At 45.6% G+C, this 16,685-nt stretch overlaps 1 protein-coding gene across 1 annotated transcript in view; it reads left to right on the top strand.

Annotated features, from left to right (window-relative positions):
* The first annotated feature begins 5,199 nt into the window (after positions 1-5,199).
* ITIH2 (inter-alpha-trypsin inhibitor heavy chain 2) overlaps positions 5,200-16,685 on the top strand; it is a 73,219-nt gene continuing 61,733 nt past the window's right edge. Inside the window, exons 1-3 of the mRNA XM_030215953.1 lie at positions 5,200-5,346; positions 14,014-14,079; positions 16,212-16,244. Coding sequence (XP_030071813.1) covers positions 5,257-5,346; positions 14,014-14,079; positions 16,212-16,244 — 189 coding nt within the window. The 5' untranslated portion in view covers positions 5,200-5,256. The remainder of the gene's footprint in view (positions 5,347-14,013; positions 14,080-16,211; positions 16,245-16,685) is intronic.

Genomic DNA, 16,685 nt, shown 5'->3' with positions numbered 1-16,685 from the left:
TAACTGCAGAGATTCCCGCTTTGCAACAATGGCGCTCCAAGATGATTTTCCTTTGTTCATTAGATCGCAGGGGTATTGGTCACCTATCCTCCTCTGGGGGGGGGGGGCATTTTTCTCAGATTTGGTCCCCATTCTGGGATTCGCTAACAGCAGTAGCACACAGCAGAATCCTGATCTCTTAGGCCTTCTAGGTGTGTGGCACGTTGTTGGGATGGGGGGTTGGTGGGGGGGAGGGGAGTTTATTTTGTAGAAAGGTAGAGTCAAATCATTTGTACTAGCAATGTGTTCCTTGTCAAGGCTTTGTTATTTGAATGACTCTAACAAAATTCGTTAAATATAAAAAGGAGGGGGGGGGGGGGGGTTAGATGGGAAAGTGAAGAAGGCTTCCATGCGGTTTTGATCTAAGAATTGTTTAGTATACGTGTTCATTATATTTGACCTTTTTGTGTGTTTTTCAAACAATAAAAAGATTTAAACACATTCAAAGTGTTGGTAAGCCCAACGCGGGCTTACCAAACGCTAAATTGGGACTACTGCAGACGCAATGCGGCTGCCGGCAGTAGTTGCGCCCTGAGCGTTCGCCATTTCTGGGGGATAAAGAAAACCTTGGGCTTTGTGAACATTGTATGCTGTTGGAGAATGGACAGTTTTAAGAACATTCAAGCTAAGTAGTTTTGTATTCACCGAACGTCTTAATTAGTTGCCTTCACCTTTGAGTATTGTGATAGGTGTATGTGCATGTATTATATGAATAAGAAGAGTGGAGTTTTTTTTGTGAAGACTAGTGATTGAAGAAGCAGAGTACTCCACACATGTATGGTGATATCCACATAAGGAGTATTCTCTAGGATTTCTGAAATCTTTTTTTCTCCACATTTCATATATACTAGCGATTACACACCTCCAACACTCAGGTGCATTGTAGTGGAATTGTTGGGTTTAATATTGATATTATTCTACTACCCTTTTTGGAAATAACCAGGATAAAGAAAACCCCCAGAAATGGCTTTTGTGGCAGTAACCCAGCAGTAATCAGGCATCGCTGGTTAACAGGGGCGTAGCCAGACTTCAGCGGGAGGGGGGTCCAGAGTCTGAGGTGAGGGGGCACATTTTAGCACCCCCCCTGCGCCGCCGACCCCCCCACCATTGCCAACCCCGCCCCCCTGCTGATGACCCTCTCGACCCTCCCTCCTGCCGCCAACCCGCCGTCACCTACCTTTGCTGGCGGGGGACCCCAAACCCCGCCAGCCGAGGTCCTCTTCTTCTCGCAAAAGGCTTCCTTCTGCTGGCAGGGGTTGGGGTCCCCCGCCAGCAAAGGCAGGCGACGGCGGGTTGGCGGCGGGAGGGGGGGTCGAGAGGGTCGTCGGCAGGGGGTCCAGGGCCAAATCTACGGGGGCCCAGGCCTCCCTGGCCCCACGTAGCTAAACCACTGCACAGGAGCCCCTTATCACCACATCAATGGGTGGCAGTAAGGGTTCCCCACCGCACGGCCACATGGTAAGAGTTCTTTTACCGCATGGCCATGTTTGTCTGGAGGCTTTTCACCCCACTGCAGTAAAAAGAGCCCTGGCACAAGGAAAAAATGGCTCCCACTCTTAGCACAGGTCCCTTTTTCCCACAGCTTGGTAAAAGGAGCCCTGAATTCAAAGATTTCCTTTGCAAAAACACATCTCCTGCCACAGCATAGGTCAGCAGTAAAGATGCTGGAGGTTGCTCCTGCAGTGACTGACACCAGTAAAATCTCATAGACCTGTGCAAACATGGTATGTGCAATGTTAAGTAAGGAATGTACACAATGTCAAGGTCTGAGTGTTACAACAGTTTCAATCTGCCCCTATATGTAGAAACCAAGTTGAAAGAAGCCCAAGGTTCAATGAGACCAACCTTCTGCTTGAGCCTACAATTGTGTAAAAAAAAAAAAAAAACATTTTAGCATAGCCAATCCGAACGCTCTACTTTGTTGAAATGTTCTCATGCAAGTTACAGACAGGAGCCTTGGAAAAATGTTGCCATGCTTGGCATTCACTAGCCCGCGTGCAATTTGACAGCGTGCCTTCAAACGTTTACTGTATACAATTTAACCCTGTGCTAACCTATGAATTAACACACGTAAAGTTGATTTGCACATTAAAACATTTTTCATTAACAGGAATATGTGAAACAAACTGACAAAAAAAGTCTGATAATTGAGAAAAAGGCAATGCACTTTTTGCTGGTTGTAAAGAACAAATCATCAAGAAACTTCAAACAGCCCAAAACACTGCAGCCAGACTCGTATTTAGGAAAAACAAAATACGAAAGTGCCAACCCCCTAAGAGAAAGACTACACTGGCTTCCACTTAAAGAGCGTGTTGCGTTCAAGGTCTGCGCTCTGGTTCATAAAATCATTCACGGAGATGCCCTGGCCTACATGTCAGACCTTATTGACTTGCCACTCAGGAACGCTAAAAGATCAGCACGCACTTTCCTGAATCTTCACTTCCCTAGCTGTAAAAGACTAAAATACAGATTAACACATGCGTCCAGCTTTTCCTACATGAGTACGCACTTGTAGAATGCATTACCACTTGACCTGAAAACAATCTACGACCCAATCAACTTTCGCAAGTCACTGAAGACCCATCTCTTCAACAAGGCAGACCACAACGTTCCACAATAGGAAATGTAGCGCATCACCATTTACCTGATATTCCGAATGTCATCTCTCGATACCTGATTGCTTAATTCTATTATGTCATCCATGTTCTTTATGTAATACCAATTGTATCTTTTACACTGCTATGGCGAATGCCATGACGGAACATTGTAAGCCACATTGAGCCTGCAAATAGGTGGGAAAATGTGGGATACAAATGCAATAAATAAATAAATAAACTTCAAAAATGAAATAGACTACTACGGTCTGTGCCCTGATCATGGCTGGACAGATCTGGAGGGGCTGGAATGGGGCTTCGATGGCACCTCTAGTAGTTGGGGAATAAGGGCCAGTGTCGGGCAGACTTCCACGATCTGTGCCCTGAAATTGGCAAAGAGAGATCAAGATCAGGTATTGCATAGGTAGAATCACATCATACCATATACCCAAAGAGTACCAACATCCAATGCAATCTTCGATTTCAATTTCCTACTTAAAATCCTGAATTTAGACTGCAGGATTCCCTTCCTGTACCTTGTCATGTCACTGGTACCAATATGTCCAAAATCCTATCTAGGTGAAATGTGAGGTTCATTATCTTTGCACCAGGCAAGCAAGACGTTGAGCAATCTTCACATTCACCAGCCATCTATATTCCTAATGATCAAGTTATCAGCTGAAATCGCAATACTGAGTACACCGTCCTGGAGGTACTCCCTTGGTGCAAAAGGATAATGCATCACTTACTTGGTGGGCAGGTTCTAGCTACAGGATCATTTCTTGCCACACCAAGGTAATGGTCTCGTTCTAGGTGACCTGGATTCTCCTGCCAAACTCCAGTTACGATGCTTCAATTGTGTCCCTGAAGGTCTCTTCTACGTACTGTACCTCTTTGTCTCTGTGGCTCAAGATGACTCAAGAAAATTATTTCTGCCTTTCATTGCTTCCATTTTGCAAGAATGAGTGGGTTCTATGTGGTCATCGGTCTTCTTCCTGGGTCTTTGCTTTGATGTCCCCATGCATACCTCCAACCCACCCCCATCCTCCCACCCTGTCAGACTGTCATAGTAATGCTTGAATGTTTTCACTTATATACACTGTCAGCTAGCACACTTGCTTATTTCCGAACTGACGAAGAAGGGCAACCTTCGAAAGCTAATCAAGAAATGTATTAAGTTATGTCCAATAAAAAAGGTATCATCTTATTTTCTTTTCCATGTTTTATTTTGTTTGATTTCTATTGATAACCTTAAGAGTGGACTAACACGGCTACCACATTCCTGGGTCTTGAAATAAGGAATTCTGCTGACCCCATTAGACCTCAACTTAAGCCAAGCACTAACACCAAGTCAATCAGGAATACAAAACCTTTTCACCTGTTTTAGCATGGCTAAGTTCAGAGAGTTTCCCTAAATTCTCTGCTTCCCAGTGCAATTTTGTAGACTATTGGCAGGATTTCCAAGCATTTTGTTGATGCTTTTCTGTCTCAATCATTTTATACTGTCCAATTTAGGGGCCCTTTTACAGAGCGGCGGTAAGCCCAACGCAGGCTTACCGCTCACTCTTCCGGGACTACCACTGGTCCAACGCAGCCGCCAACAGTAGTCCCACCCTGAGCGTGCGCCATTTCTGGGACAAAAGAAAAACCCTGGAAATGGCTTGCGCAGTGGTAACCTGGCGGTAATCGGGCATCGCCACGCACTTCTCGGTTACCACCGGATTAGCGTGGGAGCCCTTATCGCCACCTCAATGGGTGGCGGTAAGGGCTCCCCGTTGCATGGCCATGCGGTAGGAGTTCTCTTACCGCGTGGCCATGTGTGTTTGGGGGCTTTTTACCTGATGTGGTAAAAAGGGCCTTGGCGTGCGGAAAAAACGGCTCCCGCCACCAGCGCAGGGCCCTTTTTCCCGCAGCTTGGTAAAAGGACCCCTTAGCACACAACAGGAAGTCTTGGCCGCCATTTTGAAAACACAGTGGTGCCGGCAGGTGGGAGAATAGCAGCAGCGCAGTGGGCAGGAATGAACATGCCCCCCCCCCACCCCTCATTGCAGAGGCCACCAGTCTACCAGGACCCCTCAGGTAGGACCAGGGCAGCGGGGGCGTCGGCTGTGGTAGCAGGTGCAGCAGCGGGATGTCGGGCAGCTGCCGGGCACGGGGCCCAGACCACCCTCAGTCCGCCCCTGCTGATAGGTCTAAATTTGCCTTTGTAGATAGCTACTGTTTTTACAAATTTAGGGATCCTTTTACTAAGGTGTTCTAATGATTAGCACGTGCTAAACACTAGAGACCCCCATAGAAATATATGTAACATGGGCCCTTAGCACACGCTAATCTTTAGCACACCTTAGTAAAAGGACCCCTAAATTTGTAAAAACAGTAGCTATCTATAAAGACAAATTTAGACCTATCAGGTAGTGGAAGATTATTGTGTAGCGTTACATCAAAAACAAAATGTTTGTACAACCCCCTCCGAGCATGTTCAGGGCTTGACTTGCTGTTCTAGACAAATATTTGCACAACGGCAGAACAAAGTTTGCCGTTTTTAGGTTTTGAAAAGCAGAGCTAAATGTGATCATTTAATGAAAATCTGAGCCAGCGAGAAGCAGCCGTGCGTCCAGGGAAAATGAAGCGTTTTCTTTTCTTCCTGATTGTACTCTTTCTTCCTGAAATACAAAGCTTCGACTTACTGATAGAAGACATTCCAGACAGTGATGTGAGTTACAGAGGATTATGTGTGAAAATAGCTCGTAATTCAATGGTTCAGAGAAGTGTATGTGCAGATACAAGTATGTAGGTAATTCCAATTAATAGAGCAAAAAGTAATAAATGTGGGGACTCAAATGTTGTATAGTAATTGTGCCAAACATTAGTATTCAAGCAGGAGAATCACAGAATCTGCAACAGTGGTGACTTGCATTCATTAATATATAAACGTTTTTTGGGGGGGGGATCATCAGATCTTAATGCAACTCACACCATTAGAACATCAGTACAAATAAAAAAAGTAGCACATATGAATTTATCTTCTTGGGCAGACTGGATGGACCGTGCAGGTCTTTTTCTGCCGTCATCTACTATGTTTACTAACCACCTTATAATTGAAAGAGAAAAACCCCTAGATTTCGACCCAAATCGGGAGATAGACGTTTATCTCACAAAAACGAATAAATCGTATAATGGAAAGCCGATTTTGGACGTTTTCAACTGCACTCCATCGCGGAAGCGTACAAAGTTGATGGGGGCGTGTCGGAGGCATGGCGAAGGTGGAACTGGGGCGTGGTTATCGGCCGAGGAGAGATGGGCGCCTTTCGCCGATAATGGAAAAAAAGTATGCGTTTGTAGCTAGAATTTAGGGCACTTTTCCTGGACCCTGTTTTTTCACGAATAAGGCCCCAAAAAGTGCCATAAATGACCAGATTACCACCAGAGGGAATCGGGGATGACCTCCCCTGACTCCCCCAGTGGTCACTAACCCCCTTCCACCACAAAAAATGATGTTTCACAACTTTTTATTTTCACCCTCAAATGTCATACCCACCTCCCTGGCAGCAGTATGCAGGTCCCTGGAGCAGTTGTTAGGGGGTGCAGTGGACTTCAGGCAGGTGGACCCAGGCCCATCCCCCCACTACCTGTTACAATTGTGCTGCTTAATGCTTAGTCGTCCAACCCCCCCAAACCCACTGTACTCACATGTAGGTGCCCCCCTTCACCCCTTAGGGCTATAGTAATGGTGTAGACTTGTGGGCAGTGGGTTTTGAGGGGGATTTGGGGGGCTCAACACACAAGGGAAGGGTGCTATGCACCTGGGAGCTCTTTTACCTTTTTTTTTTGTTTTTGTAAAAGTGCCCCCTAAGGTGCCCGGTTGATGTCCTGGCATGTGAGGGGGGACAGTGCACTACGAATCCTGGCCCCTCCCACAAACAAATGCCTTGGATTTATTCGTTTTTGAGCTGGGCGCTTTCATTTTCCATTATCACTGAAAAACAAAAACGCCCAGCTCACAAATTGTCGAATAAAACATGGACGTCTATTTTTTTCGAAAATATGGTTCGGTCCGCCTCTTCACGGACCCGTTCTCGGAGATAAACGCCCATGGAGATAGACGTTTTCGTTCAATTATGCCCCTCCACGTTTACTATGTATCTCGTTCTTTCTTTTCTTCATATAGAGGAAAATGGTTGCAGTGCAAATTTTCATTGGATCACCCTTGTTTTTTTTAAAATTATAACATACTAGGAAAAAATGCCCATTTCTGAGCGGAATGAAACGGGCGCTAGCAAGGGGCCCCCTCCCTCCGTCCCTCCGAGCTGCTTGCCTTGTTCGCTGTGGCGTTTCCGTTTCGGCCCTCGAGTGTCATAGCTCCGCCCTCGACGTCATGACATTTTGACGCGAGGGCGGTGCAGACACTCCAGGGCACACCGGATATCTCGGGCGCCTCAACTTCCGTGGAGGCTTCAGAACGTTGGGGTTGCCTTTTATATAGAGAGATATTTTATGCAGTATATCTTAAGTATTCACAAAAGGCGTGTGATGTAACACTTATCTTTATAAAACGGCAGCGGTGTTTAGTAGCAGGAGAACCTCCACCGACATGGCCAGGTTTGGCAAAACCTTCCTCAGGGGAGAGTTTCTCATAATATAGGTCTCATATACTCCTGCATAGAAACAAAAATGGTGCATAAAATATACGTTACTAGTAAAAAAGGCCCGTTTCCGAAACAAATGAAACGGGCGCTAGCCAGGTTTTTCTCGTAGTGTGTATGTTTGAGTGAGTGTGTGTGTGAGAGTGACTGTGTGAGAGAGAGAGTGACTGTGCGATTGTGTATCTGTGAGTGAGTGTGTGTGTTTCAGAATGACTGTGTGCAAGTGCATATGTGAGACTCAGTGAGTGTGAGAGAGTGAGTGTGTTCCCCCCGCTCCTACTCCTCTCTTCCCCTTTGCCCCCCCCCTCTCTCCCCCCCCCCCCCCCCCTCTTACGACAGCTAAAGTAGCATCCCTTCCCTTACGGGCGAGGGCAGGGCAAACACTCATGGGCAAACTTTGATCTACACCACCACAGATTTAGAATGTTGGGACTTACGGAGGCTTCATTAGAATGTTGGAGGTGCCTTTTATATATAGAGATAATTTTAAAAAAACAAGGGTGATCCAATGAAAATTTGCACTGCAACCATTTTCCTCTATATGAAGAAAAGAAAGAACAAGATGTGCCAATGGTGTGAGTTGCATTAAGATCTGATGATCCCCCTCCAAAAACGTTTATATATTAATAAATGCAAGTCATCACTGTTGCAGATTCTGTAATTGATTCTCCTGCTTGAATACTGATGTTTGGGACAATTACTGTACAATAGAATGTAGGTAATGCCATTTGCAAATGCTTTTACCCATGGTGAGCAGATCCATTCCTCCTGAGACGGAGCTGGGGTAAATTTTTTTCAAAAATTGTGGGGCCCTTTTACTAAGCCACGTAGGCGCCTACGCATGTCCTATGCACGTCATTTTTGAACTACCGCCACCGCGTGGCCTGGGCGGTAATTTCATTTTTTACACGCGCAGAAAAATATTTTTTATTTTCCGATGCACAGCGCTAACAGGATGGTAATTGGCTTTGTACATGCACTGACAATTACCACCCGGTTAACGTGTAAGACCTTATAGTGAATAGGTGGCAGTAAGGTCTCAGAGCAGTGGCGTAGCTATGTGGGGCCACGGGAGCCTGGGCCCCCGTTGATTTGGCCCTGGACCCCCCTTCCGCCGCCAACCCTCCCCCGCCGCTGCTGTTGCTGTCCGTACAACGTGCAGGATGTCAGCCTCACAGAAACTGAACGAAGCCTTGCGCCAGAAGAAGAGGACCTCGGCTGGTGGGGGTTGGGGTCCCCCACCAGCAAAGTTAGGTGACGGTGGGTTGGTGGTGGGAGGGGGGGTCGAGAGGGTCATTGTCAGGGGGAGGGCAAAGTTGATGGTGGTGGTGGTGGTGGTGGTGGTGGCAGCGGCGGCGGGGGGGGGGGCTAAAACGTGCCCCCTCACCTCGGGCTCTGGACCCCCCTCCCGCCAAAGTCTGGCTACGCCCCTGCCACACATCCATTTCCAGCATTAAAAAAGGCCTTTTTCGCAGGCGCGCTGAAAAATGGATCTGTGTGCGTCCAAAGCATGCGCCTACACTACCACAGGCCATTTTTCAGCGCACCTTAGTAAAAGGACCCCTGTGTTTATTAAATTTCAGCTGCAAACATATGCAGGTATTTTTGGTGGGATAATTTTCAAAGGGAAGGTATGTGTGTGCTTTCCCTTTGAAAACTGAACTACAGATGCAGATGTTGGATGGGCCATTAGAAATGTAACCTGCCAATTTTCTCTTGCAAGATGTTATGGACTGCCAGATCAGAGAGCAGAATGAAAATGAGGTGATAATTAAGGACAGGAAGAAAACTGGTGCCTGCTATCTAGCGATTCATGTTCTAACTAATGGAACCCAGTCCGTTTCCTCAACAATGAAACGGGCCCTAGAAAGGCTCTCTTGTAAGCGGTTTTTTGGGACCAATTTTCCGTAGCGCAATTAGCTGGTGGTACCTCCAAATTCATGTGCTTTGGGCTTACCGCCGCTTAGTAAAAGGAGCCCATAATGTACTATGGCTTTTTGAGAACTTAGAACATAAGAAATGCCAAACTGAGTAAGAGCAAAGATCCATCAAGCTTAGGATCCAGTTTCCATGACCAGAGTGGAACCTTGTTGCTCACTCCCATGGATGAGCTGTGGCTTTTCCACACCAAGCCGTTTAATAAGGGCTTATGGACTTTTCCTCTGGGAACTTGTCCAAACTTCAGATATGCTAGATGTTTTGACCACAACCTTCAGCAACAAATTCCATGGACTGATTGTATTGTACTTTTTTTGGGATCTTGCCAAGTACTTGTGACCTGGATTGGCCACTGTTGGAAACAGGATGCTGGGCTTGATGGATCTTCGGTCTGTCCCAGTATGGCAACACTTATGTACTTGGTATTCTGAATGGAATCTTGCTACTCTTTAGGGTTCTATATGGAATGTTGATACACTTTGAAATTCTGCATGGAATCTTGTTATTCTTTAGAATTCCAGAATCTTGCTATTCTTTGGGGTTCTACATGGAATGTTGCTACTCTTTGGGTCTCTGCTGGGTACTTGTGACCTGGATTAGCCACTGTTGGAAACAGGATGCTGGGCTTGATGGACCTTCGGTCTGTCCCAGTATGGCATTACTTATGTACTTGGGATTCTAAATGGAATGTTGCTACTTTTTGAGATTCTGCATGGAATCTTGTTACTCTTTATGATTCCAGAATCTTGCTATTCTTTTCAGTTCTACATGGAATGTTGCTACTATTTGGGTTTCTGCCAGGTACTTGTGACCTGGATTGGCTGCTGTTGGAAACAGTTGATGGACCTTCAGTCTGTCCCAGTATGGCAATACTTATGTACTTTCTTTGCTTTGCTTTGAATCTATGGTACCTGTTAGTTTCCTGGAGTGTTCCCTACCATCACAGTCTGAAAAAGTAAATAACCGTTCAGCCCCACTCGTGATTGTATAAACTTCTATCATATCGCCTCAGTCTTCTCTTCTTCAAGTCGAAGAACTTTAACCTATTTATTTATTTATTACTATTCATTTTACAGATTTATATCCCGCTCTATTTTTCAATCTAGGCAGGTTAGAATATAATGAACATAATCGATAAAGAAAAAATATACAGCAATGGTTCCCAAACCTGTCCTGGGGCCTCTCCAGCCGGTCAAGTTTTCAGGATATCCATGCAAATCTCTCTCATGAATATTCATGGTGGATATCCTGAAAACTTGACCGGCTGGGGAGCCCCCAGGACAGGTTTGGGACCCAGTGTCTTATGGTGTAAGAACATAACTTAAAAACAGCAACTATACAAAACTAACATTGCTTCAAATGTATTAAATAAAATAACTTTATTTAATAGTACGTTTGTTTGGTCTTGCTTCATAAAGAAGCCGTCCTGTCCCCTTTATTTATTTATTACAAATTTTATTCTGCACTATTGAAAAAGTTCTAGGTGGATTACAATTCTTCACATGCATGATACAATAAAACCAAACAGCCATATACAAGGCATCTCCCACATAACAATTCACCAGACTGGGAGACTGGGCGGCTAAATGGCAGATGACGTTTAATGTGAGCAAGTGCAAGGTGATGCATGTGGGAAAAAAGAACCCGAATTATAGCTACGTCATGCAAGGTTCCACGTTAGGAGTTACGGACCAAGAAAGGGATCTGGGTGTCGTCGTCGATAACACACTGAAACCTTCTGCTCAGTGTGCTGCTGCGGCTAAGAAAGCGAATAGAATGTTGGGTATTATCAGGAAAGGTATGGAAAACAGGTGTGAGGATGTTATAATGCCGTTGTATCGCTCCATGGTGCGACCGCACCTTGAGTATTGTGTTCAATTCTGGTCGCCGCATCTCAAGAAAGATATAGTAGAATTGGAAAAGGTGCAGCGAAGGGCGACTAAAATGATAGCGGGGATGGGACGACTTCCCTATGAAGAAAGACTAAGGAGGCTAGGGCTATTCAGCTTGGAGAAGAGACGGCTGAGGGGAGACATGATAGAGGTATATAAAATAATGAGTGGAGTGGAACAGGTGGATGTGAAGCGTCTGTTCACGCTTTCCAAAAATACTAGGACTAGGGGGCATGCGATTAAACTACAGGGTAGTAAATTTAAAACAAATCGGAGAAAATTTTTCTTCACCCAACGTGTAATTAAACTCTGGAATTCATTGCCGGAAAATGTGGTGAAGGCGGTTAGCTTAGCAGAGTTTAAAAAGGGGTTGGACGGTTTCCTAAAGGACAAGCCCATAAACCGCTACTAAACGGACTTGGAAAAATCCAAAATCCCAGGAATAACATGTATAGAATGTTTGTACGTTTGGGAAGCTTGCCAGGTGCCCTTGGCCTGGATTGGCCGCTGTCGTGGACAAGATGCTGGGCTCGATGGACCCTTGGTCTTTTCCCAGTATGGCATTACTTATGTACTTATGTAATTTCATACCTTGACTTCTTATAATTAACCTCACATCTCCACGATTATACCAAAAAATATTTCCCTCAAAGGCCCTTCATATGTTTGTAAGCATAAGAACGTTTTAAGTTCTCTCCTAAACTCACCCAGACCCTGGATCCCTCTCGATCCCATGGGCAATGCATTCCACAATTGAGGTCCTGCAATGTAATGGATTAAACGTCAATACTCGCCCAATTTAAAATCCTGATGTGACTGGACCACTAACCTTTATCATTTTTATCGCCCTTCTCTTAACCTTTTCTAGTTCAGCTATGTTTTTTTGTGATTAGGAAACAGTAGAAGCTATTATTACAGACCAGCGTTGTAATAACTAATGCCCCACTAATGATTAATGCCTCACTGGTGACACTGCCCCCTAGAGCTCTCAGGCAGGCAGTACATTGTAACCAAGCATTTCTGACAGTATATTTAGGGCTCCTTTTACTAAGTGGCAGTAAGCCCAACTCGGGCTTACCGCTCACTAAACAGGAAGTACTGCCGGGCTACTGCAGCAGCCTGGCGGTACTTCCCACCCCTAGCGTGTCATCATTTCTGGCACTACAAAAATGTGTGTATTTTTGAAGTAACATAGTAGATGATGGCAGAGAAAGACCTGCACGGTCCATCCAGTCTGCCCAACAAGATAAACTCATATGTGCTACTTTTTGTGTATACCTGACCTTGATTAGTATCTGCCATTTTCACTGCACAGACCATAGAAGTCTGCCCAGCACTAGCCCCGCCTCCCAACCACCAGCCCCACCCCCAAAGTGTACCCAGCGGTAATCAGGCAGTGCTGCACGCTGCCTGGTTACTGCCAGATTAATGTGGAAGCCCTTACCACCACCTCAATGGGTGGCGGTAAGGGCTCTCCCCCTCCCCCCCCCCAAAATGGTCGTGTGGCAAGTGCTTTTCTTGCAACATGACCATTTTCTGCAGGAAGTCGAGACTTCCCTCTTACCAGCTGTGGTAAAAGGGGGCCACAGGTAGTTCTGGGTTGCTGCTCAGCAGCCATTTAGTAAAAGGGCCCCTTACGTTCTTATTCATGTCTAAATTCTCACAGTCTTGAAACGTTGGCTACACAGAATAGGGGATAATGAGAGTGAGGGAGAAATTAAAAAGGATCCATTGGCAGCTGAGAAAGCAGTGGTTTAGTTCTTCCCAGGGAGAGGCAACCCATGCGGAGAAAGATTCCCTGAGCCAGTACATCAAGCTCCATCTCTGGCCGTCTTCAAATCTAGGCTAAAAGCCGACCTTTTGGGGGCTGCTTTTAACTCCTAACCCTGACTCACTTGTTCAGTACCCACACTTTATCATTCCTACCTTAGTAATTCCCTTTTCTCTTATTTGTCCTGTTTGTCTGTCCTAAGTAGATTGTAAGCTCTGTCGAGCAGGGACTGTCCCTTCATGTTCAAGTGTACAGTGCTGCGTACGTCTAGTAGCGCTATAGAAATGATAAGTAGTAGTAGTAATAGTAGATTACCTGACAGCCAAGAACTGAAGGGCTATAATATTAGGAGAGGAATTGCTTGAAATGACCTACAGCAAGGTAAGAGGCTTTTGGGGCACATGTCTCTTATCCAGACTTTTCCCCTAGTGTGTTCATCTAAGGACCTCCAGTTTTCTCTTATGCTGCTGCATTACAGCCACCAGTCCTCACCCACCCGCTCTTTCCCACAACCAGTCAGGTTTTCAGGATATCCCTAATAAATATGCATGTGTTCCATTTACATACAACAGAGGCTATGCATGCAGATATGTCTCATGTTGGGGATATACTGGAAACCTGATTGGCTTGGAGTGGGAGGGGGGGGGGGGGGTTGAGCTCCACTAGCAACATTTCATGTAAGTTGCACAGGAGTCTTCCGCCTGTGTTTTTGCTGCTGATGGCGAGGAGAAGAGGTTGCTTCAATACTGAGCTTTCAATCATGAAGGGCAGGCAGGTTCTGCAAGGCTCCCAGGGGACCTGCCTGCCCCTCGTGATTGAAAACGTGCTTTTAAAACACCACTTCCCATCTGCAACGATGCAAATGGACAATCCCACACAGCATAGAAGGGAAGTTGCCCACTAGCACAGAACATTTTCTTTTTCATGCATTGTTGACTAGATTTTAGTAGAAGATAGCTTTGATGAACTAGATCTGAAGACAACTGTGGCCTAAGCATGGTGACGGGGCAACAGTGAAGCGACATTACGATGAAGTGTGTTTCATGCATGTGTTCTGAAAGGAAATGCTGAAATAGATGGCATCTTTCAAAAATTTTGCTCATCAATTTATTGAATGTTCTTCTGTTTGTCTTTAGGATCCCGGAGAGATGTATCTTGAAGCCCTTGAGCTGAATGCAATGAATGGAAATGGCAGGTACAAGGTACAGACGATATAACATCTTGAACTATGTAAATTGCAAGTGTAAAACTCTTATAAAACTAATAAGGAAAGAGTAGTATTGAATTGAACTTCATTTTATTGACATTTCAAGTTTATAAGACAATTTACATCAAACGTGTGCCCGAGTGGCTTACAATCTAAAAAGGATCGAGTGAGAAGGACAAAACGTACGGGACTTGCGACATGAGGAACAGGGGAAAAACTACAAGATCATCAACAAAGAGAGGGAAGGGGAAAGCTCAAAAGTATAATAGTGTGTTCTACAACCCGCACATAGTAGTCAACCATAGGTGACTACTTTAAACTCAGACAGAGAGGGGAGAAGTTCGAGAGCAAGTGGTAGTTGGTTCCAGAGATGAGGGACCTGAACTAAGAAAATAGAGCGCCAAATCGTGATGGTAGATATGTCATGAAAAGGAGGGACGAGAAGAAGGCCTTGCTGTGAAAAGCCCTTACATACAGCTTTTATCCCGCTCTTACTTAAGTTATTTGCATAATGCATACAAACATCTGGGCAGAATTAATCCTTTATGGGCCCAGGCAAACATCACATTTGGCCCTTCCTTTAGACTCAAGAAAGAGAAATTTTACAGGAAATTTCAAAATAAAAGTGGCACCCAAAGCAGGGCCGGTCCTAGGGTCTCTGGCACCCCCCTGCAGACTATCAGTTGGCGCCCCCCCATATCCTTTCTCTCTTCTCCCATCCTGCCCCTGTCCAGCAATTCTCCTTTGCCTCCATCCCCCTCCCATTTATGCCCACCTGCCCGCCCTCTTCTCTCCCCAACATTCCTCTTTTTCTTCTTGCCACCGTGTGGTTTAAGTCTTTTTTAAAATTTACCTCTGTCCCAGCAGCCACGTCATTTCAAAGCCCTGCCCGTCTCTAGCCTTCCCTCCCATCGTGAGTTCGTTCCCGCAGAGTCCCGCCCTTGAAGAAATGACGTCAGAAGGCAGGACTCTGCGGGAACGAACTCACGAAGGGAGGGAAAGCTAGAGACGGGCAGGGCTTTGAAATGATGCGGATGCTGGGACGGAGGTAAATAAAAGATTTAAACCCCCAAGGGCAGCGTGGTATGGCGGCACAGCACCGCAGCGGCGCCCTTGAAGGCAGGCGCCCCCCTGTTGTGCTCATCCCGCTTACTGGGTTTGACCGGCCCTGACCCAAAGCCAGAGGCCTAAGAGCCAAGAATTCTTTCCTACGCTTCTGTGTCGCCTGTGATAAATCAGGAAATATGCGTATGTTAGAGCCTAGAAATTGATCATTAAGGTGACAAAAGTACAGTCTCAAAACATAATCCCTATCATGTTCCAAAGTAAAAGTTACTAAGAGAGTCAACCTAGCTGTTATAACCTCCAAGGTGCTCAGGCTCAATCTTGTTTGACAGATCAGGTCTGTGGTACCACCAGACCCCAAACAGCATGGTCCTGGTGGCCTAGTACCCCCACCCCGAGCCAATGACAAAGGGGCTGAAGGTCTGGTAGACCTCCAATCCCCCGACCCCCCCCTAGCATTCCACCAAGTAAAACCCTGGTGGACCAGTGGGCCGTGAATCAAACCCCCATGACCTGGTGGTCTAGCGGCCCTCTTGCTTGCCCCCCCCCCCATACCTTTGTTGGAGGAGGGAGATAAGACTCCCTCCCCTTCCAGCAGCACCGCCTCAAAATGGCGACACCCAGCCCTGCCCAGTGCATCCTGGGATGCGCTGGGCGGGGCTTCACACCATATAAGGGAGAAACTCATGTAAGGTGACATCATCTGTGCTGTGAGCTACACCATGTGCTGAAATCTGTTGAGGTTGATCCTTTCTGTCACTATTCATTTGACTTTGTAGCTGCTTTGCTTAGCTGACCACTGGATTGCACTCTACAACCATCCTTTCAGTGGAGAGGCAAAATCTTAATTTTCAAAAAGAAAAAAGAAACCCCAGCCATTTGAGGCTGCAAATTTAAACACAGGGCAAAGCTTCGAACCAAAACCAATTGGTCCAACCTTTGCTATGATCGTCTTCTGCTATTCACAATAAATAATCTGCGTCTTTGCCAGTTCTTCACTGACTGCTTTTACCAGATTCTCCAAGTTAACTAAAGCTTTTGTTTTTCTCCCCCCCTCCCTAGAGAAGCACATCCAGTGAGGAAGATGAAGGAGTGGTAAGGTTTCCTTTTCTTTCTAAACTGTTAAAAAGCAGCTCTTGGTTAATCAGTAGCTGGAGATAAGGTGTCTGTGTTTGCAGTGGGAGCCACCTCCATGGCTGAGGGGTTACTGACCTGCATTATTAAACAGATGGATTCCTGTGCAAGGCCAGGTTTGAAGAACCTCAAATGAGTTTCCCTGAAGTCCTTTGTGATCCAGTAGAAAACATGTTTTTTTCACTCTTAAGTCTGTGTTTCTGAAAATAACGTGAGTAGAGAGGTGTGGTAGCCGTGTTAGTCCACTTTTAAAGGTAATCAATAGAAATAAAACAAAATAAAACATGAAAAAGAAAATAAGCTTATTTCCGATCTGACGAAGAAGGGTAACCTTTGAAAGCTAATCAAGAAACGTACTAAGTTATGTCCAATAAAAAAGGTATCATCTTATTTTCTTTTTCA

This window comes from Microcaecilia unicolor, chromosome 10 (genome assembly GCF_901765095.1).
Source record: "Microcaecilia unicolor chromosome 10, aMicUni1.1, whole genome shotgun sequence".
NCBI classification, from domain to species: Eukaryota; Metazoa; Chordata; class Amphibia; order Gymnophiona; family Siphonopidae; genus Microcaecilia; species Microcaecilia unicolor.
This window is presented reverse-complemented; position numbering and strand designations above follow the sequence as displayed.